At 37.3% G+C, this 27,926-nt stretch overlaps 1 protein-coding gene and 1 non-coding gene across 3 annotated transcripts; both read right to left on the reverse strand.

Annotated features, from left to right (window-relative positions):
- Nucleotides 1–5,735: 5,735 nt before the first annotated feature.
- LOC136204961 (small nucleolar RNA R71) lies at nucleotides 5,736–5,842 on the reverse strand. Its single transcript, XR_010675771.1, has one exon. It is a non-coding gene; the product is annotated as a small nucleolar RNA R71 (small nucleolar RNA).
- An 11,508-nt stretch (nucleotides 5,843–17,350) lies between these two features.
- On the reverse strand, nucleotides 17,351–26,586 carry LOC136203309 (uncharacterized). Of its 2 annotated transcripts, none has more exons than XM_065994432.1 (6): nucleotides 26,192–26,586; nucleotides 25,847–26,106; nucleotides 25,538–25,742; nucleotides 25,365–25,455; nucleotides 24,993–25,082; nucleotides 17,351–17,844 (listed from the first exon to the last, which is right to left on the reverse strand). In XM_065994432.1, exons 2-6 carry the CDS (start codon nucleotides 25,929–25,931, stop codon nucleotides 17,839–17,841), a joined length of 477 nt encoding a protein of 158 aa, XP_065850504.1. In that variant the 5' UTR covers nucleotides 25,932–26,106; nucleotides 26,192–26,586; the 3' UTR covers nucleotides 17,351–17,838. The 2 variants fall into 2 exon arrangements, with proteins under 2 accessions (XP_065850504.1, XP_065850503.1); XM_065994431.1 differs by lacking the exon at nucleotides 17,351–17,844 and adding an exon at nucleotides 22,343–22,476.
- Nucleotides 26,587–27,926: the final 1,340 nt, after the last annotated feature.

The raw sequence follows: 27,926 nt of genomic DNA on the forward strand, positions 1-27,926 counted from the left end.
AGACCGCCTGCCATGTTAGACGCTGGAATTTTCATGTGGGAACTTATGACACTGAGTATAAACTCAAGTGACTTTCCCATCCAAGTAATGGAGTCCGTCATTTTGGCATAGGACTGATGGTACATTTTCAGCATGGATGCATCGTAGATATGGCGCTGTGAGGACTGATATTTGATGTGCTCATAGGTAGACTTAGCGAATCGAAAGATTTCATTAGACTTCGCCTGGTCAGTTTCCATCTCTTCTCTTGTTAAGCTGAGCAAGCGCACAGCCTCAGTGACTTGTTCAATTGTGCATTGGGAGGAGGAGGAAACTAAGTCTCAAGCGGCAGTCAGCTCAGAGTTTAGCTGTGTAAAGTGCTGGGTCACTTCAGCAGATTTGGCGACTGTTGAGTTTGCAGCAGATATAGCATTGAGCTTGCCCTCGATAGAGTCCATGTGATGGATCATCATCACTTGAAGGCCAGCCATCTTGACCAGGAATTCCTGTTTAGGCTGCTGAGAGACCATGGAGGTCATAACATTCATCAGCTCCTTAAGACCCTTGAGTTCGGTCAGAAGTTGCGTGATGGTTGAAAATTGAGTTGGCTCAGCAGAAGCTGATCCAACAGTAGTGGCTTGAGACTAATGGATTTCTTGTAGAAGCGCATGGGCTGAGTAGATGATTCTTCGCACTGATTTAGAGGCATCTAAGAATAGGAAGGGATCATCTTCAGCATTGGTCCGTGAAGTCTCAGGGGGCCGTCTTCTGGTTAGCAGCAGGTGTTTGAACATTTGTTTGCTGACCAGGATTTGAGGTGCCAGCTTGATTAAGAGTGGAAGGTTGAGCGGCATTCTCAGCGGTGAGTCCAGCAGCAGGAGCTGACTGGTTTACTAATTGCTCAGTTGGAGGAGGTGTTTGAGCAACAGTAGTATCTACCTGCTCAGTATCAGTCTAGAGCTGAATTGTGACTTGTGGAGGAGACAACCCGAGATTGTCCTGAGTAGGAGTTTTCTCAGATGCTTGTTCATTAGGTTGAACAGCAGGTTCTTCGAACACTTGCTCAGTAGAGGATGGAGCAGTGGTGTCGGCAGAGGTTTGGCCCTTTTTGGCCTCAGCTTCGGCGTGTTCCTGGGAGCCAGAAACATAGGCTTGCTTTTCCTTGACCGGTGGAGTGGATTCGGTTGGGTTGGTGAAAAATTTGAACTCCAAGGCGGTCAGGTCAACTATTGGATCTCTCAGCGATGAGTCATCGAGAACATCAAACACTGTAGGTTTGTGTGACTTGCACTTGAACCGCTTTTCGCTGGTTCCCTTGGATAGTTTGGATTTTGGAGAAGGGTCAATAGTGATGGAATCCGTTGACTCAGGAGAAGCATCCAGACGGATGTCCTCAGTAGGCTCTTCAACAGCCGTGTTGTTAACAGGAGACTCAGCTCCTTGCTCATCAGCCTGCACTGCGGCAGCTGAGTTACTTGGTTCAGCATTCTTTGTCTTCTTAGCAGAGACAGACTTCTCCTGTTGACCACTAGGAGTTGTCTCAATATTGACTCCCTGAGCTCGCAGGAAGAAGGAGTCCTTGGGAGCAGCAAAGTTCAGGGGAGCTACATCCAAGGGTTTTACTCCATAAGCTTTCTTCCTCTTTAGGGGTTGCTCAGGTTTGTCCTCAAAGTCCTTTTCAAGAGCAGCTCTTTTCTGTGCAGACTCAATGGGTTCAGCTTTCTTCTTCGTAGACTCAGCAGGTGGAGGTTTGGTCAGCACTAATTTAACCCTCTTGACAGCCTGACTAACAGGTTTAGTTTTCGGCTCAGCGGAGATGTCAGCTTTCCTCTTTTTCTCCATTTTGGGCGACTCAGCTTGCTCTTCCTCTACTAGTGTTTCCTTTCCTTTCTTGGATTTGTATTTCAAAGGAAGGCTGTGTGTTAATCCAGATAGGATTTCAGCCGTGATTTCTGTGCCTAGCTCGCTGTCTTCACCCTTAAAGCTGATCTTTCTGGCCTACTTGCCGTTAGATAGAGTAGAGAGCCAATCATACCTCGGTACAATTTGCTGTCTACTAACTTACCATTTTCGTCAGCACAGAGGACAGTGTCAGTGCCCATTGGGGTAGATATTGACTTACAATTTTCCATTTCGTATTTCTTCAATATCTCCTTGGCATACTTGGTTTGACTGATGAAGATGTCATTCTTGCCTTGCTTAATTTGAAGTCCAAGGAAGAAGTTGAGTTCTCCCATCATTGACATTTCAAACTCAGTCTGCATTTGCTTACTAAACTCCTTACGCATAGACTCATTAGTAGCATCAAAAATGATGTCATCAACATATATTTGGGCCAATAGAGTATCCTTACCCTTTCTCTTAATGAATAAGGTTGTATCAGCTTTACCCCTGACATAATTTCTAGTCAGCAGGAAACTGGTCAGCCTTTCATACCAAGCACGGGGTGCCTGCTTCAGGCCATACATAGCCTTTTTGAGTTTATAAATATGGTTTGGGAACTTGGGATCCTCAAACCCTGGAGGCTGATTAACATAGACCTCGTCATTTATAACTCCATTAAGAAATGCACGCTTGACATCCATTTGAAACAGTTTAAAGTTCATAAAGCTAGCATATGCACATAGTATTCTAATAGCTTCTAGCCTTGCCACTAGGGCGAAGGTCTCAACATAGTCAATACCTTCCTTCTGATTGTAGCCTTGAGCTACGAGTCTTGCTTTGTTTCTGACTACGTTCCCTTGTTCATCCAGCTTGTTACGGAAGACCCATCTTGTTCCTATGGTCTTCTGGCTTCTTGGATTTGGCACTAAGTCCCATACCTCATTCCTTCTGAACTGGTCAAGCTCCTCTTGCATTGCACCCATCCAGAACTCATCGTTCTCAGCTTCTGATGAATTCTTTGGTTCCAGAACTGAAACAAATGCTACATTGCTGAGGTATCTCCTGAGTTGATTTCTTGTCATCAGGGTATTCTCAACAGCATCGAGAATGTGGCTTTCAGAGTGTCCTCTTGGGATTCTGATTTCTTTTAGTAGTGTAATGTCTTGAGCTTGTTGTGTTTCAACAATTTTTGCAGGTAGAGATTGGTCAGCGAAAACAATTTGAGTTTCGTTTTTACCTTTAGTCAGCCCTTGAGGTAGTGACTCAGCGGCTGTGCTTTGGTCAGCGGATGCTGAGTTCGGATCATCCTCAGTTGGTTGATTGACCTTCTCTGCAGGGTTAGTTTCATCAAACTCAATGTGTACAGACTCTTCTAAGACCTGAGTTTGTTTATTGAAAACTCTATATGCTTTGTTGTTTGTGGAGTAGCCTAAAAAGATAGCTTCATCAACTTTTGAATTAAACTTAGCAAGGTTGTCCTTAGTATTTAGAATAAAACATTTGCAACCGAAGGCACGAAAATATCCTATGTTAGGTCTTCGTCCTTTCCAAAGTTCATAGGGGGTTTTCTTCAATATAGGTCTAACTAGAGCCCTATTGAGTATGTAGCAAGTTGTGTTGACAACTTCTCCCCAAAAGTACTTTGGAAGCCTATTCTCACTCAGGATTGTCCTGGCTATTTCAACCAAGGTTATGTTCTTCCTCTCAACTACCCCATTCCGTTGAGGAGTTCTAGGAGCAGAAAAATTATGGTCAATGCCGCTGGCTTCACATAATTCAACAAAATGTTGGTTTTTGAATTCTCCACCATTATCACTTCGGATGTGAGCTAACTTTAGGTCTTTATCATTTTTAAGTTTTCTAACCAATGTTGAAAACATCTCAAAAGTTTCATCCTTGCAACTCAGCAAGATGATCCAAGTGTATTGTTAGGCATGAATTTGACTACAATTTAACATGTTATTTATAATGAATTAAGGGTGTTTTGGGGGTTAAATTACAAGAAAGAAGGTCTTATAAGTGTTTTTGTGCAGATTAGGAAAGATTAAGTCGAACAGTTTGGAAGCAGCCTGTTTCGCACATACCATGAGGAGTTGAGCCATTCTTTGATCCAGCGGTCTAACGCTGGAATTTCTGATGATGGACAGCGACAGGACGGAAGGTAGATGCGGCAGGAGCAGCAGGCAGAAAGGCGGATAAGAGCAAAAAAGTAGCAAGATGAAATGAAAGTTCGACCCTTGAGTGTTCAAGGGTCAAAAGGATAATAATCACTTAAAGTAGTCTAGGATTTGTGAAAACAATTTGGTTGATTTTGTAATATTTTCTCAGATACTTTATGTACCGTGTTGACCTTTTCTTTTCCCTTAAATAGACGTAGTGGGGAAAGGAGAGAGATCATCTTTTGTTGAACCTAAAAATCGACCTTTTGGTAGAGATAAGAGTTCTCAAGGAAGATGACTCCATTGATGGAGCTCTGTAGAATGGAAGCAGACTGTTCACTCAGTAGCATGAGTGTGTAGTCATTTTGAATAGGTTCAGCCAGTAGGGGCCGGTTATGTAAGTTCTCTAATTTCTATTTATGAATGAATGATGTTAATTTATGAAGTGTTTGATGAAGCTTTCTATTCCATTGCTTATGCATGTATGTTAGTGCTAGATGAATGATAGGGAACTGCTTTCATCTTCACCGAACTTTTCATCAAACATCCAACCCCGAAGCAGAGTTGTTAGGTGGTTGTATCAAGGGTTTTCTTTATTGAAATTCTGTTTCAGTCGTAATGCAAGAAAGAACCAACCTTAGGGACGCTTATAGTTGTAGTAAGTCTTAGAATCTTAAGAACACACGAGAGTTGACTTAAGTGAGCATTAAAGCAGAGACCTTGACTTCACTTTGTGTCATCCATGAATAAATAGGGTGTTTAGGGACTTAAGGTAACCTGTTCCGATGTGCCTGGCCTGTTCTACCTTTTTATCATTATCAAGTAATCGTTTTTATAAGCTAAATCATTGATTCTGTCACTTATTCACGATATCTCTCACTATAAAGAATTCACACACCACGAACACCCTGTTCTGCAACGTTTTTCTAGTAAAATTTGGTCATCAATCCCTGTGAAGACGATACTCAACTTATCACTTTATTACTTGTATCTAGTGCACTTGCTAGAGTCTGTTTAGAGGACAACAAGTTTTTGGCGCCGTTGGCGGGGATTGAAAGCAACAAAATTTACTTGAAAATTTCTGTGAAACAAGGTGTTTTTAATCTGTTTGCTAAAATAGTGCAGCCAGAAGGAGTTCTCCATTTGTTTATGCGCAGAGCTGGACCTCCAGTTTTTCCTATCGATCTCGAACTAGAGAGAACGTGTAGACGAAACCGAGCGGGAGCTCGACGAGCAAGACAAAGAGAGCGACAAAGAGAAAGAAGGATGGCTGGAAGAGTGCAACCAGAACAACCAGTTCAACCTAATCAGGAAGAGGAAGGAGAGAATAACAACCCTCCAATTATGAGAATCAAAGACTATTCCAGGCCGACCACGGAAGGACACTCGTCATGCATTGTGTTGCCTAACGAAGGAAACAACATGTTTGAAGTGAAAGCATCTATAATACAAATGTTGCAGGCCGCGGTTCAATTCAATGGATACCAGTCGGAAGATCCAAACGGGCATATCCAGGAGTTCATCACACTGTGCAACACTTTCAGATCCAACCGAGGAGTTTCCGATGATGTGATCAGGCTAAAGCTGTTTCCTTTTTCGCTCAAGGACAAAGCAAAGAACTGGTTAAAGAATCTACAGCCAGGGACGATCACCACTTGGGAAGAAATGGCCAGTGCTTTTCTAATGAAATATTTTCCACCTAGACAGGCCATCAAACTCAGGAATGAGGTATCCCATTTTGTCCAGGAAGAGGATGAATCCTTAGCCGAGGCATGGGAAAGATACAAGGAATTATTAAGAAGGGTACCAAATCATGGCATCCCCATGTGGATGCAAGTGCAGAATTTTTACAATGGAGTGACTGATAGGGGTATTTTACCCCTATCTATTAGCGTGATTTACGGGTTAATTTTAGAAGAAATAAATAAGTTTAATTACAAAAATAGAGTGTTTTAATAAAATAACGAAATAAAAATAAATTCCGTACTTTCGGTTAATTTTCCTTATGTTTGATTAATATTAGAAAATAAAACGTCAAGCTAACTCGGCTCTCGAGAATTGTATTTCAGGTACGAGCAAGGAGTGGAAATCTACCAAAATATGCGGGGCGTATCACTCCTCACGCGGGGCGTAGATGCAATGATGAACCCAATCATAAACGTCAGACTGCATTGTCTCTTAAGTCAACCATCGGTACGCGAGGCGTGTTTCAGGATACGCAAGGCGTAAATGGCGTATTTCAAGCAATAAAACGCCAGGAGCTCAAACACGCGCGGCGTATATCACTATACGCGGGGCGTGGTTGAGACAACAAGACCCGGATTAAGTCCACATGCAAGAAATCATTGAAGGAATGGGTCATTATGATCATGTTACTCCATGCTTTGCTCCATGCTTGTAGGAATGGGAAATATGCAAAATAATGTTGCTCCATGCTTTGCTCCATGCTTGTAGGAATGGGAAATATGCAAAATAATGTTGCTCCATGCTTTGCTCCATGCTTGTACCTTGTGAAATTATGATTTTACCCCTAGCTTGATGTGTATAAATAAGAGTGACTAGCACTCATTTGACACACCTCTTTGTATAGACAAGTTTCATATTTTGAAATTCTTGCTATTTTAGTTTTAGATTCAGATTTTATATAGCAATTCTCTATCACCTTGAGAGCTTGTTCGTTGATTCCGGCATTCCGTCGAAGTTCCGTTCCACCTCCGTTCACCAAGCTCGAAAGTTCCACCTCCAAGTCCTAAGAGACGGCCTTGAGTCTGGTTAGCTAGTTCCGAGGGTGAATTCTTCCCTTTTCACTTGCTAATTAGCTTGTACTCTTCCTATGTACTAGGCTTGGTTGTATTTCATATTTACATTCTCCATATTTATAACTTATGATTCATAATCTCTTTCTTTATATTTGTGTTGATGTTTGCTACTTGTTTTGATATTCGTAATTGATTATTGTGTAGGAGAACACGATTTCCGACGCCATTCGGGCTATCTTTAGGGATTCATATAGGTGTTGCCTTACCGGAAGTGACAAATCGGAAACCGTAGGAATTGACAAGCCACGGAACTTACGGGCCCTAATTTCTGGTCCCAAGCATTAGACACGCCTTGACTAGGAACCACGTAGTCTAAGTTCTTCACGGGTCGGTTCTACTACACTTGGTCGTCTTTGCAAGAGTAAATCATCAACCGTTTATATATTGAGAGTCATTGTTTGTCATATTTATAACTTATCGCCTTCCATATCATTTCGTAGGGTTTTGTTATATAAATTTGTCTCACCCGTAGTTAGGAGTAGTTTGTAGTTGGTTACCACATCAACCTCAAAGTATTCACCGCTTAAATAACGTATAAAACCGAGTCGTCTAATACTTGTAGTTATAAATCCCGTAGATTCGATACCCGGTCTTAACCGGATTATTACTTGATACGACGGGGTACACTTGCCCCTAAGTAGTCGTAGCGTCTAGTAGAGTTAAGAGCAATTTATAAAGATCACATCCATAGATATAGAGTCCGCACTTATAATATATATATTTCGTCGTAGAAACTCTACCACTAGATTATTTTGAAGAGAATTGTAAGTATTGACGTTGGCAAAAATAAAACAAAAATGGAAAAAATTATTTTATTTTATTTTTATCTTATTTTATTTTTATTTTTTTATATATATATAATATTTATGTTGATTTTATACAATTAAAGAAAAAAAAATGCTGCTGGCCGCTGCGGCACGCAGGGCGCGGCAGCATGCCCCGCGCGCCAGCGCTGCCGCAGCTCCAGGAGCTGCGGCACGCGGGGCGTGCGCGGCAGCACGCCCCGCGCGCAACTGCTGCCACAGCTCCAGGAGCTGCGGCACGCGGGGCGCGCGCGGCAGCACGCTCCGCGCGCTGCGCTGCCCAACGCTGGCAGGCAGCGCTGGGCACCGCCGTTGTGCGACGCCCGCCGGCCGCAACGAGTTGAAATTTTGTTTTTTTTTTCTTCTCTAATTGTTTTTTATATAATAAAAATATATATATAAAAAATAAAAATAAAAAAAATAATAAAAAAAATATATATATATATATATTTACATTCATAATCTTTCAATCCATTTTCAATTTTAAATTTTAAATAAATGCCAACCGTGTTCGAGAATTGATACCTCGAACACTTCACACGTCATTACTATCGGGAGCGGAACATGTCATATCCACCACCTTCGGAAGATGTTTGAGGGAGTCTTCTCTACCTTACTCTTTTTCTTTACACTTTGTGCTTCAAATTTATTTCGCAATGTTGGAACTTATTGCGTTTTTAAGTGTGAGGAGGGATAGGGTAGATAACCCTCTATCTTTCAATTTAATTTTTGTTTTCTTTTCTTTTGCGACGTCCTTGGAATAGACGTCATTTTAATAACGTGGAGGGTCGTGCAACCCCGCACTTTCAGTTTGTTTTGCACTAACAAAAACAAAAATAAAAATCAAATAAACAACAAAATAATTAAACTAATTTATTGATTCTTAAATTTTTCCGACACACTACCTCCCTCGGAAATTATTTAAAGTTCCGGTATTTGTTCTTAGATGTAAAGACGTTGACACAAAGGATCGGTTTTAGTAAGAAATTTTAGTCTTAATTTTGAAGTTCTAGAATTTATGCAAAGCTTAGGTGATACTAAACAAAAACATTGAGTCCTAACTCACATGTCATCTCCATAATGAAACTCAAAAAGGCAATAAAAACGGGATGTTTGAAAATTTAGCGAAGACTCGATAGTACAAAATTTAACCCAAATCTTTGTGAGATATTTTTGAGCCTAAAAGAGTTCATACGAGAACTCCATGTCCTTCACAATTTTTTAAGAGCTTTGACTTCACCTGAATCATAGAGTTTGCACCTAATACCGGGTTTAGTACACTTATTTTGGTTAAAATGGCAATAGATGATAAAACGAATCCACTTAGTCTAATCCTTTTCTTAAATTATTTTTCTCGTTTTCATTAACCTCTAGGAAACCCCCTCGAGCCTATTAACCAACTTTTTGTTGTTAACACCCTATTTAACATTTAACCCTTTTTCCTCTAGATTAAATACCAACAAAATCAAGTCGCACCCGAAATAAGCCAAAGGCCTTGACAAGTAAGCACCAAAAGCTTTCGAAACCGTTTTTGTGCCGCTCTAAAACGAAAAAGAAAAAAATACAATAAAGAGCAAAAAGGCATTCTCAAGCTCTACCCGAGCAATTTCGAGTTATATCTTATGAACTCACCGAGGCCAAAATGAAAATGCGGTACGATCACTAAATTGGTATTTAAATTCGAGTTTCTAAAAAAATAACCGCTAAAAAGCCACCCACATTACAACCCCCCTCCGGGTTCATTTTTAATATTGCCTAAACCATAACATAGGAGGAAAAACCCGGATGAAAATGCAAACTCAAAGTGACTTCGGGTAAGTGCAAAGAAGAGTGCTAAAACACCGACCCACCTAAAATTGAGCGTAAGAGTGAAATCCCTTGGTGAGGTACTATCGGGTTCTCAAAAGATAATCGACCCCCGTTAATATTGCCTATTAATTTTGATCATGGAGGTTTCAAATAAGTTTTGGTCACTCGATTGTTTGCGTGGGTATTTACCGAAAACTTTGCATAAAACTTTAACTTTGAAATCACGCACTTGGTAAAACCGATCGACGGTTTGTTTCTTAATAATCTCAATCCCTTGTCTTTCGATTTCTTTTACTTGAGGACAAGTAAAACTTTAAAGTCCGAGGAGGTTTGATAGGGGTATTTTACCCCTATCTATTAGCGTGATTTACGGGTTAATTTTAGAAGAAATAAATAAGTTTAATTACAAAAATAGAGTGTTTTAATAAAATAACGAAATAAAAATAAATTCCGTACTTTCGGTTAATTTTCCTTATGTTTGATTAATATTAGAAAATAAAACGTCAAGCTAACTCGGCTCTCGAGAATTGTATTTCAGGTACGAGCAAGGAGTGGAAATCTACCAAAATACGCGGGGCGTATCACTCCTCACGCGGGGCGTAGATGCAATAATGAACCCAATCATAAACGTCAGACTGCATTGTCTCTTAAGTCAACCATCGGTACGCGAGGCGTGTTTCAGGATACGCAAGGCGTAAATGGCGTATTTCAAGCAATAAAACGCTAGGAGCTCAAACACGCGCGGCGTATATCACTATACGCGGGGCGTGGTTGAGACAACAAGACCCGGATTAAGTCCACATGCAAGAAATCATTGAAGGAATGGGTCATTATGATCATGTTGCTCCATGCTTTGCTCCATGCTTGTAGGAATGGGAAATATGCAAAATAATGTTGCTCCATGCTTGTAGGAATGGGAAATATGCAAAATAATGTTGCTCCATGCTTTGCTCCATGCTTGTACCTTGTGAAATTATGATTTTACCCCTAGCTTGATGTGTATAAATAAGAGTGACTAGCACTCATTTGACACACCTCTTTGTATAGACAAGTTTCATATTTTGAAATTCTTGCTATTTTAGTTTTAGATTCAGATTTTATATAGCAATTCTCTATCACCTTGAGAGCTTGTTCGTTGATTCCGGCATTCCGTCGAAGTTCCGTTCCACCTCCGTTCACCAAGCTCGAAAGTTCCACCTCCAAGTCCTAAGAGACGGCCTTGAGTCTGGTTAGCTAGTTCCGAGGGTGAATTCTTCCCTTTTCACTTGCTAATTAGCTTGTACTCTTCCTATGTACTAGGCTTGGTTGTATTTCATATTTACATTCTCCATATTTATAACTTATGATTCATAATCTCTTTCTTTATATTTGTGTTGATGTTTGCTACTTGTTTTGATATTCGTAATTGATTATTGTGTAGGAGAACACGATTTCCGACGCCATTCGGGCTATCTTTAGGGATTCATATAGGTGTTGCCTTACCGGAAGTGACAAACCGGAAACCGTAGGAATTGACAAGCCACGGAACTTACGGGTCCTAATTTCTGGTCCCAAGCATTAGACACGCCTTGACTAGGAACCACGTAGTCTAAGTACTTCATGGGTTGGTTCTACTACACTTGGTCGTCTTTGCAAGAGTAAATCATCAACCGTTTATATATTGAGAGTCATTGTTTGTCATATTTATAACTTATCGCCTTCCATATCATTTCGTAGAGTTTTGTTATATAAATTTGTCTCACCCGTAGTTAGGAGTAGTTTGTAGTTGGTTACCACATCAACCTCAAAGTATTCACCGCTTAAATAACGTATAAAACCGAGTCGTCTAATACTTGTAGTTATAAATCCCGTGGATTCGATACCCGGTCTTAACCGGATTATTACTTGATACGACGGGGTACACTTGCCCCTAAGTAGTCGTAGCGTCTAGTAGAGTTAAGAGCAATTTATAAAGATCACATCCATAGATATAGAGTCCGCACTTATAATATATATATTTCGTCGTAGAAACTCTACCACTAGATTTTACGCATCAGTGACCAACATTTATAAAATACAGATTGAATCCATTGCCAATGGTAACCCCGAAGATCTTGAACCACAAGCCTTGTACAACCTTATTGAGAGAGTCGTAAGCACGAGCTATAACTGGCACTCCGCTAGGAGTGAAGGAAAAAGAGCGGGGAATGATGATGTTGTGTCGAAACTAACCACCCAGGTGGAACAGCTTGCAAAGCAGCTCAGCAAGATTAATGTATCATCCATTCACAGCGAACCGCCGTTCAGTGATGTGTGTGATTTTTGTGGAGGACCTCATTTCAACATAAACTGTCCTGGAGTCAAGCAAGGGAAAGGTGAACAGGAGCAAATGAATTAAGGGTGTTTTGGGGTTAAATTACAAGAAAGAAGGTCTTATAAGTGTTTTTATGCAGATTAGGAAAGATTAAGTCGAACAGTCTAGAAGCAGCCTGTTTCGCACATACCATGAGGAGTTGAGCCATTCTTTCATCCAGCGGTCTAACGTTGGAATTTCTGATGATGGACAGCGACAGGACGGAAGGCAGGTGCAGTAGGAGCAGCAGGCAGAAAGGCGGATAAGAGCAGAAAAGTAGCAAGATTAAATGAAAGTTTGACCTTTGAGTGTTCAAGGGTCAAAAAGATCTTAACTACTTAAAGTAGTCTAGGATTTGTGAAAACAATTTGGTTGATTTTGTAATATTTTCTCGGATACTTTATGTACCGTGTTGACCTTTTCTTTTCCATTAAATAGACGTAGTGGGGAAAGGAGAGAGATCATCTTTTGTTGAACCTAAAAATCGACCTTTTGGTAGAGAGAAGAGCTCTCAAGGAAGATGACTCCATTGATGGAGCTCTGTAGAATGGAAGCAGACTGTTCACTCAGTAGCATGAGTGAGTAGTCATTTTGAATAGGTTCGGCCAGTAGGGGTCGGTTATGTAAGTTCTCTAATTTCTATTTATGAATGAATGATGTTAATTTATGAAGTGTTTGATGAAGCTTTCTATTCCATTGCTTATGCATGTATGTTAGTGCTAGATGAATGATAGGGAACTACTTTCATCTTCACCGAACTTTTCATCAAACATCCAACCCCAAAGCAGAGTTGTTAGGTGGTTGTATCAAGGGTTTTCTTTATTGAAATGTTGTTTCAGTCGCACAACTTAGCAGCTTCGTCTTGAAGCTTTTGGACGAAGGCTTCTCGATCCTTCTCTTTACTGAGCTTGCGTTTTATTCAGCTTGAGCTGCGTTTTGGTCTGCTTGGGTCGTGTGGCTTTCAGACGTTGACTTGGGCTTGACTTTCTCTTATGGGCTTTTGGGCCTTGCACTTTTAATGTCTTTAATCTTATAATTCAATTTACTCAACATTGAACAAACACATTAGTACAATTAAATCAAAGCATTTAAATTTAATGTGTTAGAATATTTTTATCATGGAGATTTAATTCTACTTAAATAATTTTGTCAAATCAAAATCATGTGGAAAGGTGTTTCAACAATGATCACATGACAAGTTATTGGAAAATATTAATTAAAAAATATTATTATTTGAATCTCTTCAAATTTTCAAATGTTGAGCATAATTATTCTAATTAATAGAATTAATTTCACATATTAATTATAAAACGTTTTTTCTGTACTGAGTGGTTACAATTGCGATTTAATTCTATTTAATTAAATTAATTTATGGACTTAATATTTCATTAAGAAAAAATAAAAAATTTAATTAATGGCCAAAAAATATTTCCACTCTCCTCTTTATATACTTATATCTTGACATTCACTCTTATTTTCGAAAAAAAATGAGAGGAAGATAGTTCTCTCCTAATTATCTTTTTTGTTCCTTCATTTTTATCTTTTATTCTTTTGTTTCTTGCTTACGAAATTCAAGAATATATAATTATGAGAAAATATTAATGAAGTCAAATAAGTGATATTTGCGAGCGTGACTGATATTCTATACAGTGAAAGAATGAAGAACAAATTGATTGAATGACTTAATGAGATATTACGAGATGAAAATATGAGAAATCATCCTTAAGGTAATTCACTTGAATATATTGGGTTATTGTAGCACAATGAATAATTGAATTCGAATACTTAGTGATGATGAAATTCCATCAAGCAAAATGATTATCATCAAGATGAATTTGTGACTAATTCTTATGAATTTTATTTTTTTTATATGTAACATACTGAATTGATAAAGTTTCTTCACGTGCAACATTAGAAAAGTATTGATTATAATAGTTTATAGCATAATATATTGATATTGCTTCTATTTTAACATAGATTGTAATTCTTTTATATCGTAGATATAATATTTAATTTTAATTGTAGTTTAATTCAATTTTTATTTAACATAGATTGTAATTATTTTGTATCGTAAATATACTATTTAATTTTAATTATAGTTTAATTCAATTTTGGTTTTTCATTATATTCTAATATATTTCTTAATTAATCTCCTATTTTAGTATTATTGTTTCATAGAATTTCAGATATAAAAAAATATGAAAATGTATTAAAATTACTAAAAAGTACAAATCATTGAATTTTGTAAAAATAAATAAATCATTCACCTTTAATTAAAATTCTATAAAAAATTAATTAATTATATTAAAAATTAATTTAATTTGAATTATCAATAAAATATATATATATATTAATTTCAAATATATATAATATAAGTTTTTTTCATAGCATGATATAAAATTACTTAAAAGTAAATATATTAATTAATTTATTTATTTAAATTATATACAACTTTCATATCACGTGCATCGCACGGGTTTTCGACTAGTAATATTATAAAAAGAAAAGCGTGGAGAGATAGAATCTTCAATTCAATTTCAATCCACCTCCAATTTTTTCTATTTCACTAATGAGAGGGCACCATCATCATTTACTCTTTTTTTCCCCAGCAAAACACAAAAACCAAGTCATATAGAGAAAGGAGAGAGATATTGTATACCCAACCGGACCAGACCATCCCATTGAACCGGTTCAATGGAACCGGTCAAGCTTCCGATCTGGTTATGTAGGTTTGTCAATGAGGGCGGGTTGGGGATGGGGATTCTCCATCCCCACCCCATTGAGAAAAATGGTGATAAATTTGTCTTCATCCCCGTACCAATAGGTAATGGGAATCGCAGTGGATATATTCGTCCCATTTTATAATTTTTTTCTAAACCAATATCAAATATATGCGATTTACTAAATAAAATTTATTTAAAAAATAAACATAAAATTGTGTAACTTTTGATAATAATTAAACACAAACATCAAATCTCTTCTAAAAAAACACATAATATAAAAATATAAATGAGAAGTAAATCAACTTGTCTTATTATATGAAGAATAGAGATGAGCAGGCCAATCTAAAAAATCGAGTGAAAATTCTGAAATAGGACTTCCCAATTTATAAGTTTGAATTAAATAGGAAGTTAGAATTTTCATAACTCTAATCGGAACTGAAATTTTATTATAATAAGAGATTATGAACCAAGAAGTTTAATTGTTTAGAATTCAATTGAAACAAAGAAAAATTGTAATTCTATTCAAAGTGGATTCTATAGACGGTAGGATATAATTGCATTTTAGAATTGGTTTTTTTTTTTTGTAAATTATATTAGTATTTAATATATCTCATATTCCTACCAAAAAAAATATATCTCATATAAAATAGGCCTAACCCATACGCAGCCCCCTAAACTTGTCACTTTTAGTCATTTTGCCCCCTGAACTTACGGGACGACCCATTTGCCCCTTCAACTATTTAAAAGTGGTATTAGCAACCCCTGTTTTCATTATAACGGAAACAAAATGAAGTTCCAACATTAGTACAAGTGTTCATGAAAGTATTGGAACCAGCTTGCATATATGTAACATCATTTGCAGTTTGTTTTAGTAATCCACAACCCTATATGCAATTTTTACAAGAGAACTTGTGTACTGTCTATACTAACCTCATTTGCAGCTTGTTTTAGTAGTACACAATCATTTTTACAGTTTGTTTTAGTAATGCACAACCCTATATGCAATTTTTACAAAAGAACTTGTGTACTATCTATACTAACCTCATTTGCAGCTTGTTTTAGTAGTGCACATCCCTTTTTATTATGACCTTGGTGCTTGCAATGAGAACAAGCCATAATTGTTTCCGTTATAATGAAAATAGGGGGTTGTTAATACCACTTTTAAATAGTTGAAGTGGCAAATGGGTCATCCCGTAAGTTCAGGGGGCAAAATAGCTAAAAGTGATAAGTTCAGGGCGTTGCGTATGGTTTAGGCCTATAAAATTGATAACATTCAGATATTATCGGAGGACCAAAAGGGGAATTAGCCAAACGACCACGAACAAGAGATACGCCACAATAATGGCGTACGAAGCAAGCTATAGACTTGGTGGGTTAAGGGAGTCCCGGATACGCATCAGATGGTCAAACGCAATAAAGAGGCTAGTAATCACCACCTCTTGGAGGATACGCTGTCAGGTATCGATACATCCGCCAAGAGATCATGATGCCTTTCCTTGGGAAAACCGACATCATTAAAAACAAGTAAAAGCCCATTAATGAGCTTTTACGGCCGAACTTGAATGAACTCAGTAACCACCATTAATGAAGCATTAATGGGGACTTTCTAGTTACCAAATCAAGGGTTACGACTAACCTAGTATAAATAGACTTGCACCCCAAGCTATTGAGGTACACACTTTCCAATACCATTCCTTCGTGCTTCTGTTTTAGCATTTTATACATTTTACTGACTTTATCATCAGAGTCCCCCCGGCCAAACCCCACGGCGCCCCCCACAGGTGGAGCTCCGACGAGAAATCAACTTAGTAACATTAATTGGTATGGTGAAGATGGATCGAACATGAAAGAGCTTAGATCACGAACATAAGATGATAAACGAAGGGCAAAACCCTTCATCCAGGATAATGACACCTTCGCTTACTATACCAGTATCAGTGGGCAATGCCCCGATAAACCCGGATAATCAAAGGAATGACCTACCTCCCCTTATCCATGATGCTAGAGAAATGTCGCCAGAAACATTTACTGATATCATCTCGGAAGTGGTGTACAACTACGGCACAGCTGCCGCGGATCGACTAAGACCGTATTTTGCTAATCCACCTGTAGGAGGACCTACAACAGGAGTTATACCCCCTATTCATCATCCCCCACTTATACTACACCATAGAATGCCAATTGCAACGATGCTGATTCGTTACGTTAGGCACCAAAAATTTTTGCATATTGGCCAAAAATGGGCTAAGGCAACAATTTTGGTCAATTTATTTTCGTTGGTTAATTTACGGTTGCTTTTTCTCTCAAAAGCAACGAAAATGTTCTCTAATGCAACAATGAGGATATCGTTGCTTTTTTTCAGCTAGTGCAACAGTCAAAGGATACAACTAAAAGGCAACAAAAACTGAATCTTAAAGCAACGGTTGTGCATTTATTAATCGTTGCCTTTAGTAAGTTAAGGCAATACTATTTCAAACCAATGGCAACATTGTAATCCTTGTGGCAACACCATTTTGGGTCCAAAAGCAATGGTATTTTATGGTCGAGGCAACGACTTTTTAACCATTAGCAACACCTATTATTATACAAATGCAACGACTTTAATTGTCAAAGGCAACCATTATTTTTTTAAATCAACAGTTTTATAGCAAAGGCAGCGAATTTAATTCATAGCAACAATATTTCTCTTACAAATGCAACAGTTTATAACATGAAAGCAACAATTTTGGTTCTTAACACAACAATTTTTAGAACAAAAGGCAACAATGTTTCATTTAAAGTGCAACAATGTTTAGGGTAGAAGGCAACGATGTTTGTAACATAAAGGCAACGACGATTTTTATCATCCAAAAGAAAACGCCTATTTAAATTAATATCCACAAGCAACAAAATCCAAAATCCAAAAGTACATAAATAATAAAAATCCCAAATCCTAAAGTATCATCACAAGCATAAATAAATCAATCATCACGTTCATTTCAACGAACTGTAGAAATAACACCATCCAAATTTATATTGAGTAATGGGTTCATAAGGCTTAACTTCTATAAAAGAAATTAAAGATGAGCCGATAGTTCATTCTTCACTTCATCTCTAATCTTATTCTTCACTTCGTCTCTGATTTCCTCTCTGATTTCCATTTTGAATTGCTCTTTTGCATCTTCAGACATGAGGCTCTTACTCGTAGTAGTTGAAGATTCGGCGCTCCTATAACCTTTTGTTTTCTTCATGGGGCCTATTCTACCAACTAGATATTCACGACCATGAGATGACGAGCCTCAGAGTATTTCATCAATTTGCTCAATATTTTCCTCGGCATGTGACAACTCTTCAATCCTTGAGTGTAGAATTAAAACATGAAAACAAACACAAGACAACCAACAAATATCATGGGCACGAGAAAACAAACAGTAATATCAAACAAGATATAAAATTAAGTGTAGACAATTAAACAAAAAAAAAATTCTGATTTAAATAAAGTGCAAAAAGTTAAACAAGAAAATTCTGATTTAAATGAAGTGCAAACAATTCAACAGAAATGAATGCCCAAGAAAGTATGTTTAAACCATCTCATCATTTCTGCCAAGTCATAGTTGCCAAATCTAAGTATATCTACAATGCTACATATAGAGTGCACCATACAAATGAATTAGGACTGAAAGTAATACAATCCTTAAATACACACAAAGCTACTTACCACCACTGCGATGTTAGATATGAGAAACAAGTCGAAGAAACAGCGAAGTTCCTTATAACCAGATACGACGAAATCGATGTTCTATTTAACAATGCAGGAATCATAGGACCATTAACAGGAATATATGTGCTGAAATTGAAGTATAGTTGCCATGCTGGAAACAAGTATAGTCGCATTATGATTATATGTGCTGCAATTGAAGTATAGTTGCCAAATCTAAGTATAATTGCAATGCTGCATATAAAGTGCACCTATAATCACTAAACTGAACTAATGTTTCTTGTTACTTGAGTTTTTGTAACCACATCTAACCAATCAAAATCCAACATATAGCTTTGCTTATGATTAACATGATTCTCTAATCCGTTTTTATTCTCACAAAAAGTAAAATTATAATAATGAAGAATCCATAATAGGAAAATGTAAGTACAAGATAGAACATGAAATCAGAAAGAAAGAGAAACCCTTCAAATTTTCATTAAACTTAAGATTATTTTGGCAATATAATCATTTCAAACAAGATTGAGACAAGAAATGAAAGTTCATAACACTTGTGTTTATTCTATTAATGGCTAAAGGCCTAACCCCTTACCAGCCCCTTAAACTTGTAACTTTTTTTCATTTAGCCACTTTAACTTTAGGTCTTCCCATTTAGCCACTTAAACTCAAGGTCTAACCCCTTCTCAACCTCTTAAACTTGTAACTTTTTTTCATTTAGCCACTTTAACTTTAGGTCTTCCCATTTAGCCACTTAAACTCAAATATTGTAACTCTTTTGGCATCTTTTTCCAAATCAAAATTTAAAAAATTAGCAATTCGTCAAATGCAGCTATTAATTTATCATAACCAATTAAGTTATTAAACAACTAACCCCATAATTTGGACATCCATAAAACAATCTTCCCGGATTTGAGGGTTTTCGTGATACTTTAAGTGGTGAAATTTTACCGTTACAGTGGCTAAATGAAAAAAAAGTTACAAGTTTAAGGGACTAGGAAGGCAACAAGTGACACGTAAGTGCCATGTAGGCTTATAAGGGTTAAAGGTGTCTCATTTGTTGAGTTTAAGTGGCTAAATAGGAACACTCTAAGTTTAGGTGGCTAAATGAAAAAAAGTTACAAGTTTAAGGGGCTGGGAAGGGGTTAGGCCATGGCTAAACATACAAACTTTAGAATATGATCAATGCATGAAATTGTCAGGATTAGGAATTCTGACCGTAGAAGATTAGGGCTGAAATAGAAGTAAGGGGAAGGGAAGAATAAGATAGAAGAGAGAAACAAAGAATTAAGGAAGAAGAGAGGAAAAAGGGAAGGAAGAAGGTAAACTTCATTGATAATAATTTTCTGATGCGTAACCTTACAAAAGAGAGAGACTAAATAGGAAAGTACTGCTGATGTGGCGGCAGTTACAATTTCCTACAGCTATGAATAGTACATCTGTTACAGCTGTAAAACATTACTAAAATAACAACTATTTAAGCAATCAAACACTAAATAACAAGATAAGTAACCACCCAAATAATATCTAAATTACTCCCTTTAATTACTCTAATAATCGTGACAATACTCTCCCCTTTAAAGCATTCTTGTCCCCAAGAATGTATAAGATAGTACACTGAACTGCCACATAGATTGATTCTCACAAGTAGTGTAAATGCTCCCATACCAGCCCATTGTATAAACAGCAAGGAAGTCCTCACATTGTCAATAATGGCATTACGAGTGTTTGGGAATTGCATCATCCTTTGATGCTGAAGAAGCCCAAGTGGAGCAACTGTTCGCAGCTGCTGGAAGGCTGCCTGCTTTGCACTTAGAACAAAAATTTGAATATAATAGGCTAAGGCAGAATTTTGATTGCTTAGATTTGAGCTTTTTATAGGATAGAAATAACTCATTCCCTTCACAAGCTTGACAACCCATCCACTCAAATGATGGGATGGGATGGGATTAACAGTTGGCATATAGGACTTTTGCCCTTGAAAAGGACATCTTCAATACGATCAGCTATTAATTCTATCTCATTAGGTTCTATGTGACTTGCTATGTAACAGTCCAAGAAGCATCTTAAAAGCATTAGTAGAGCAAGCTTAGTAAGGTCTTCAGCTTGAAAATGAGGAAGCACTTCAAGTTCTTCCATCCAGGGCCATGCTTGATTCTGTAGTATCAAAGAGCAATGATACATAGCCTGCTGAGAGTTGAAATTCTGGTACTCCTTTATCACCATTTCCACCATTTCCTTGATCACAAAAAACCTGGCAGAATTGACTTTGAATTTTGGGATCTTTTCGATAACCCTTTCCAACATGATCCTGATTTTAGGGTTGTAACCAACAATATTATCCTGAAAGTTATCATCACCAATACAAGCAATGAAACGCTTCTCTAGTACAATTTGAGCATACCCAAGTGTTGCCCCTATCGACCAATCAATTGAGCCATTTTGCATTTGGAACTCATAGCCGCATTTTGTTGCCCATTTTAGCTTCTGACAGTTGAACCATAAGTCCCCATCAATGACAACAATACCACTGAAAAATATACTGTGTGTATGCTCGAATAGAACATTAACCCTCAGTTGTTCTTTTGATTCACTTTTCAAAGGATGTCCGGCAGGAACATAAATCGTGCGGTAGTTCTCAAAGGCATTGGACTTGATCCTCTTTGAAAGGGTAGAAACCTTCATTAAAACAGAACCCAATGTAGGTCCATTTGCAATCACCACACTAACAGGCTGCATAATGACGGCCTTATCTTTCTTGAGAAGAGAGTACCCAACAAGGTTATAATCATTGAAAATGGGTCCAACAAACCAAGAATCATCAGCAGATCCCACCACCTTAACACAAAAAGTGCTTACTGCACCCCCATAAGTTCCCTCGAAATGGGAATGGTCTTCAGGCATGAGGCCTTTAGCTGATGGAATCACAACCACGGGATAACCAGATGCAACAGCTAACTCAACAAAAGCATCGCTTACTTTCGCAACTCTCAATTTTTGCGCAGCCACCAAAACTGGTTTTACTGCCTCATTTGAGAAATTTGTTGCTGTTTCAATTGCAGCCTCCAACCCTAATTTATCACTCCATATGAGGGAGAGTGAAGATGGGACAAGATCACAGCTAAAAGTAGGATGAGGAATCGTAACCAATTTACAGCTAATGCTAAGATAAACAAGATGGTTTTCTTTCAAAACAGTGGATATAGCAGTATCTACAAGCCCATGTGTATCTTCCAAGTTATTCACCACAGCCTAGAAGCAGGTAACAGTCTGAAAATACCTATGCTCCTGGGTGAAATCAGGCAACCCAATGGCATGATGAAGGGTACTATTAGTCCCATAATCATTAGAATTAGGGCCCCCAACAGTAAAAGTAACAACACAAGCGCCAACATCACGACACTAGACATGACCGTTAGCACCATACCCTGAATTCAGCTCATTACAACATCCAGTATTTTTAAGCCCCATTTCCAAACACCCTGCTTCTTGTGTTGCTGTCTGGCTAGGCCCAATGCTCTTCTCCATTTTAATCTTCACTACATTCAGAACAAAAGGTTTCCCTTTCTTTGTACAGTAAGCAATGACCCCCAAATTCAGCTTGTTGGAGCTGATATCTTTGGTATAGGAAAAAATATCCCCAATAATCGGGTCTTTAGGAGCACAAAGCATATGTAAATGCCTAGGTTCAGTCTTCTTTATGTATGCATTTTTATTCACAAGATTTTGACCTTGAATACTAAACAGATCATCATCATGTTTGTTTGGGGAGTTTTGGGTCCAAGATGTAGTAGTTAATGGGGATCTAAATGTTGGTTTTGGTTTTAGAGTGTTTGGAATGTTTTGGGTGTAATATCTAACAGTAGATGAGTAAGACTCAGTAATGGAGGGACTTACCTTCTCCATTTGAAGCCTAAGAGCTTCGGAATGACCTTGATTTGCATCTACATTAGTGGTTTGCTTCCTTAGAGAAGGTTGCTCCACCATTTTCTCTATTTTACCTTGCAAACAGGAATCTGCCAGCTCCAATTTCTGCTCAGACTTTTCATCAAACACTTGGGGTGCAACTAAAGAAGGATCTGTATTTCGTTGAAATTTTTTAATCGATTGAAGCAAGTTCGATAATGATTTGCAGATTTGTTCATCGTTCTCTTGTTGCTTCTTGCAAAGTAGTTTCCATTGTTCATCAAACCGTTCCTGCCGCTCACGATCCTCCCTGAGGTACCGTTCCATTCGCTGTTCAAAGTCTTCTATGGCCGGAGGAAAAAATGTCCCTGATACCAATGTCAGGATTAGGAATTCGGAATTCTAACTATAGAAGATTAGGGCTGAAATAGAAGTAAGGGGAAAGGAAGAATAAGATAGAAGAGAGAAACAAAGAATTAAGGAAGAAGAGAGGAAAAAGGGGAAGAAGAAGGTAAACTTCATTGATAATAATTTTCTGATGCATAACCTTACAAAAGAGAGAGACTAAATAGGAAAGTACGACTGATGTGGCGGTAGTTACAATTTCCTACAGCTGTGAATAGTACAGATGTTACAGATGTAAAACATTACTAAAATAACAACTATTTAAGCAATCAAACACTAAATAACAAGATAAGTAACCACCCAAATAATATCTAAATTACTCCCTTTAATTACTCTAATAATCGTGACAGAAATTCACAACAATTAAATTTTTTCTTGTTCTACTGTAAAAATGAATTTAATTTTGTAACTATCATGGCTCATGTAAATGGTTCCAATCCACATGCATACAAACTATACAGGAGTTCCCACTTTAAAACTGTTATCAAATTGACCTTCATAAAAAGGCCAATTGGAACTAAGATTAATGAACACTTAAATGTTTCAGAAGCTAAATAAACTTACAATCTTTTGTTGGGTTGAATCTGTATCTTTATATTGATGACCCTCCTATCTTTTTTGAGTTGCTAAAAAAAAGTTGTGCCTTCGATGGTACCGCCTTATCAGATTTCTCATTTTGCTTAAATATATCATATATTAAATTGAATGTTCTTACATAACTAGTAGGGGTGAGAAAAACCGAACAAAAAAACAAAATCGAACCAATTTGCTATTTAGTTTGGTTTGGTTTTTGGTTTGGTTCAGTTCTAAACCGAACTGAACCGAAAAACGAAAGCTAGCTAATTAAATATTATTTTTGGAAATTAACTTGATTCGACCATTTTTGGAAATATTCTCTTTGTACCCTTTCCGTTTTAAGTCAAGTTACACTAAGATAAATACGATATGATCCTGCAATTGTGTGTCTTCTACTTGTCTCCTTTTTACTTACACACACTTTACCTTTATTTTTTATCACTTATACCTCTACTTCTCATAATTAAACCCCCAATTTATGTGCATAGGTGCCAAGAAGAGAGTGAAAGAACATGCTACATTATTACATTTGCATTATCTTCAGTTTCTGTTGTTTAAGCATATGTGTTCTTACTGAATATTGGATTTGGTGTTTCGTTTTATTACTTCTGCTGAAGCTTCAGCGCTATAGTTTTCTGACATCAGTTAGAATCTTACGATTCGATTGGATTCAGCTCTATTTTGAGCTGAATCTAAATGTAACAGAATCTTACTATTCGCGATTCGAATCATTCAATTCGATTCGATTCAATTCAGCTCTACTTCGAGTCAAATCTTCATTAGTGTAAATAAAAAACATCAACAACACTAACTACTAAATACACTATCCTCTAGTCCGATTGTTATTTATCAAGTTATCAACTCAAACTAGTTTCATTCCATCATTATCAAGCTGACAACAAGGCAAAAAAAGAGAGTCAAGAAGCTCAAACTCTCTATCTCCACTAAGTTATTAAACATACTCCCATTTATGAATTAGTTTTATTAGAATTGCATTTGCATTAGATTTGAATTGTAAGTACTTGGTTTATGTGATTTATTTTTTGACATTAAAATTGCATTTCTAGAGCAATATTTGATAATATTTTAAATGGTAAATATTTTATTTTTTATAATATTATGAATTTGAACTGAATCTTACGATTCTATTCGATTCACGAGTCAAGATTCAAAAAATGTGGATTTTGATTCACGAGTCGAATCTCAATTTGACAACTATGGCTAACATTAATATGCACTTATCTAAATGCAACATGTGGTTTTTCAGAACCGATACTCTATGAATATCCATATGGCTGGTTACGACAAAGAGACAGGCCCCTCTCTAGTACATCGACTATATTGCCACCCTTCACAAGGTTGATAAGGGAGCATTCGGCTATGGGTCCTATTTCTCTCTCGCCATGATGGACAAACACTACCATAGTGGTCGTATTACAAATGATTTGCAAACTAATAGACAGGTAGGAAAAACGAAACCCTTTTAAAATCAAATCAAACGTTTACATGGTGCAGGACCTATTAAGAATCCAACTTCAGACCTAGCCTAATCAACTAGGTCCTTAGCTCAATATAACCTTATTTGAATCAGTTACTGCCTATAAAGCCATAAATGCTTGCATCAGAGCATCTTTTAAGTAAGGGTGTTAAGCTAATGTGCTACAATTTGATACAAGACTTTTGGTTCATTCTAACTGCCTTAGAAATGCTACATGTGTATTTAATAAAATAGCTATTTAGTACTTAACGTGGAGACATGAATGAATGAAGATGAAATTATATAAATAATCACATGTAATTGCTTTAAATACATTGTATAGAGCTTTTCCTTGAGGTGGAGTAGAGTAAAAAGATTAAACTAATGCAAGATTAAACTATTATCCCCATTAGAAACCAAACATACCTGCAGTGCTCCAGCAAAAGAAGCAGCGAGAATAAGAGCAACATAGCCAGTGATGTATCTCAATTGTAAACTACTTCCTATCAATGGATCCTGTAATAAATATTAAACATTATGTATTTAAAGTTATGGCAATATATAAAAACAACTGCTTAATGCTTTGGCCGCTGAAGATGAGAAGAAGAGTTTGGGGTTAAGCTTCTCTACCTAATAGATTACTTTAAGAAAGTTCAAGGAGTCAATAGGTCAATTTAAACAACCTAAGGGAGTAAAAAGGACGTTCCCAAAGCATATGGAGCATCGAGGATGGTAGGAATTTATTAGGCCTAAAAATGTACAAAAAATGAGAACCAAATGGTCACTTAGAGCACTTACTGCAATACAAGGAGCAAATACATAAGGGTTTCCAGTAGCTCTAACTTTAAGAGCAGTTGCTTCTCCAATCCTTTTGACAAGCTGAGGATCCCTGATAGTTTTCAAAACTGATTATTCTAGCTATCCATCTAAGTATTCATAAGTAAATTGATTTGCACAATGTATCCATATACCTGGTAGCTCCAAGACCCACATTGGGAGGAAAAATGGTGGCTTTATACACATTGTTATGGCCATGAACAGCATCAATCCCATAAATCATAGGAATTCCAAGCCTGGTTGACAAAAAACCCTTTTGGATAGTATCCACAGTATTAACCCAAGTCTCAGCTGATGCCTGAGCAGCGGGTACACTTCCTCCACCACTTAACACACTTCCTGCTCAAATTAAACCACCCATTGTTATGTTATGTTATGTTCCTATACAAACATATGTGGATCCGATTAATCAGTTTTGAGCTATGAAGATACAACAAATATACCTATGAAGTAGTTCTTCATTGCATCTGGGGTAGCAACACTGCGCTCAACCTGCACCATTTGTCCAATCTTTTCTTCCAGAGTCATTCTGCCATCAAATCCCTAATCCTTGCCCCTAATGGCTTTTTTGGATCTTTGTATTTAACATATGTATTTTTCTCCTGCAGCAGCAGCAGCGAAACAGCATAACAGCAGAAATCCCCAAATGGGTATTGAAAGTCTCCCCATTGTTAGTACCCAGATCGATCTATCAACTTCAAATCTATAAAATCAACCATTAGTAAGCAACTAAACTCAAATGTAACAGTCACAAATCATTAAATAACCCAAAATCACAACTCAATTACCTTGTTGAATCCTGGGAGCCTCCCTCAACCTGTCGATGATAATAGGACCCCAGACTCCTCTCTAATCAGCAACCTAAAATTGATTTCGACCTAAAAGTTTCTAGCCATCCTCTTTTGCTTACTTCTAATTCCTTGCTTCTGGATTTCGCGAACAACAGTCACAAAGAAGGATGAAACCCCACCTCAAAACTAGATTCCGACTTAATGGCAGTAACTTTTTCCTAAATGGGGGAAATCGCTTTGCTTTCTGAAAGGGAAAAACGCAAGTGTGAGTGAGAGATGTGAGATGTTAGAGAGAGAAAGGGAAAATGGCTCGAGAGAGACTTCTCCACTAATGAAGAGAGAAAGCAAAATCTATATTGGCCGTGAGTAATCGTTAATGGCTTGAGAGGGAGTGGGTTAGAATTGGGGGGAAGGGAAAATTGAAAATTGGGGGAAAGTGAAAGTTAATTGTGAAAGGTGAAAATTGGGAGGAAATTTTTTTTGGTAAAAATCAATGGTGGGAAATGAAAAGGTTAATTTGATAGAATTTTTATTGGAAAATAAAGGTCAAATATTTTTTGAATCATAATAAGGGTCAAATATTATTTGTTAATTTGATAGAATTTTGTTATCAATATTATTTTTTTTTTACCAATTCTTAATTAATTGGAACAAATTCTTAATATATTAACTAATTGGTATATAATTTATTTATTTAGTTTTTTTTCTATGACTATCTAAGATACGTTATTATATTATTTACACATTTTTTTTCAATAAATACAATTATTTACAAACTATAGATAAAAATCATTAATTAATGAATGTTGAAATTAAATTTATCAAACTAAAATAATGACTATACTAATGAATTTGTAAATTAATTAGGTATATTGATTATTTTTATTAAATGCAACGTTGGAAAAGTAGTTTTATAAGGTATATTGTTGCTTTTTTTAATTATCAAGTTGAATACGACAACGATATGTCTTAAATGTCTTATTATTGTTGCCTTCGTTCAAATTAAACAATTAGAAATACATCAAAGGCAATGATCCATGCATAGTCATTGCATTAGACTCACATAAACATGAGCAATAAAAAAACAATAGATAATGCAAGATAACGCAACGATTAACTGTAACGATTTTTGAAAATTGGTTGCTATAGGCAATCTATGGTGTAGTTAGGTCGAGGATATCAAGTTGGCAAAACGCCATTATAAGACCGGGAGCAAGGAACGATTCGGTATTCTTACACACAGATCCCATGGACGTAATCGTCACTAATGTAGAATTGGGAAGCGCCCTACCAATAAATAGAAGATTGTTCGAGGATCCGCCAGAAGGGAGTCAGAGGAACAATCAGGTACCACCCAGAAATGTGTTGAACCCAGGGATCACAATTGGCGGACAACAGGTGCCCCCATTACCTCCATTGGTGCCGGCTGGACAAGAGCAGATTCATGAGGTAGTAGCTGATCATGGCCACCAACAAGATGGGCAGGTTGATCCTAGGCGTAAGAAGCGAACCCGGTCTTGGGGTCAGAGACGATCCAGATCTCGTTCCCGCAGTAGAAGGCGACCATAATCACACCATCGAAGGACCCCACCACCACTTGGGAGACAAGGAGGAGGTGGCAGACGACTTCCGTCCGATGGACAGTGTAGAGGCGGTGGACGATCACCATCAGATCCTTCATCATCGTCAAGCTCCTCTGAATCTCGGCGAAGCAGATCCGACAATAGGGGAC

The sequence above is a fragment of the Euphorbia lathyris genome, chromosome 8 (genome assembly GCF_963576675.1).
Source record: "Euphorbia lathyris chromosome 8, ddEupLath1.1, whole genome shotgun sequence".
NCBI lineage: Eukaryota > Viridiplantae > Streptophyta > Magnoliopsida > Malpighiales > Euphorbiaceae > Euphorbia > Euphorbia lathyris.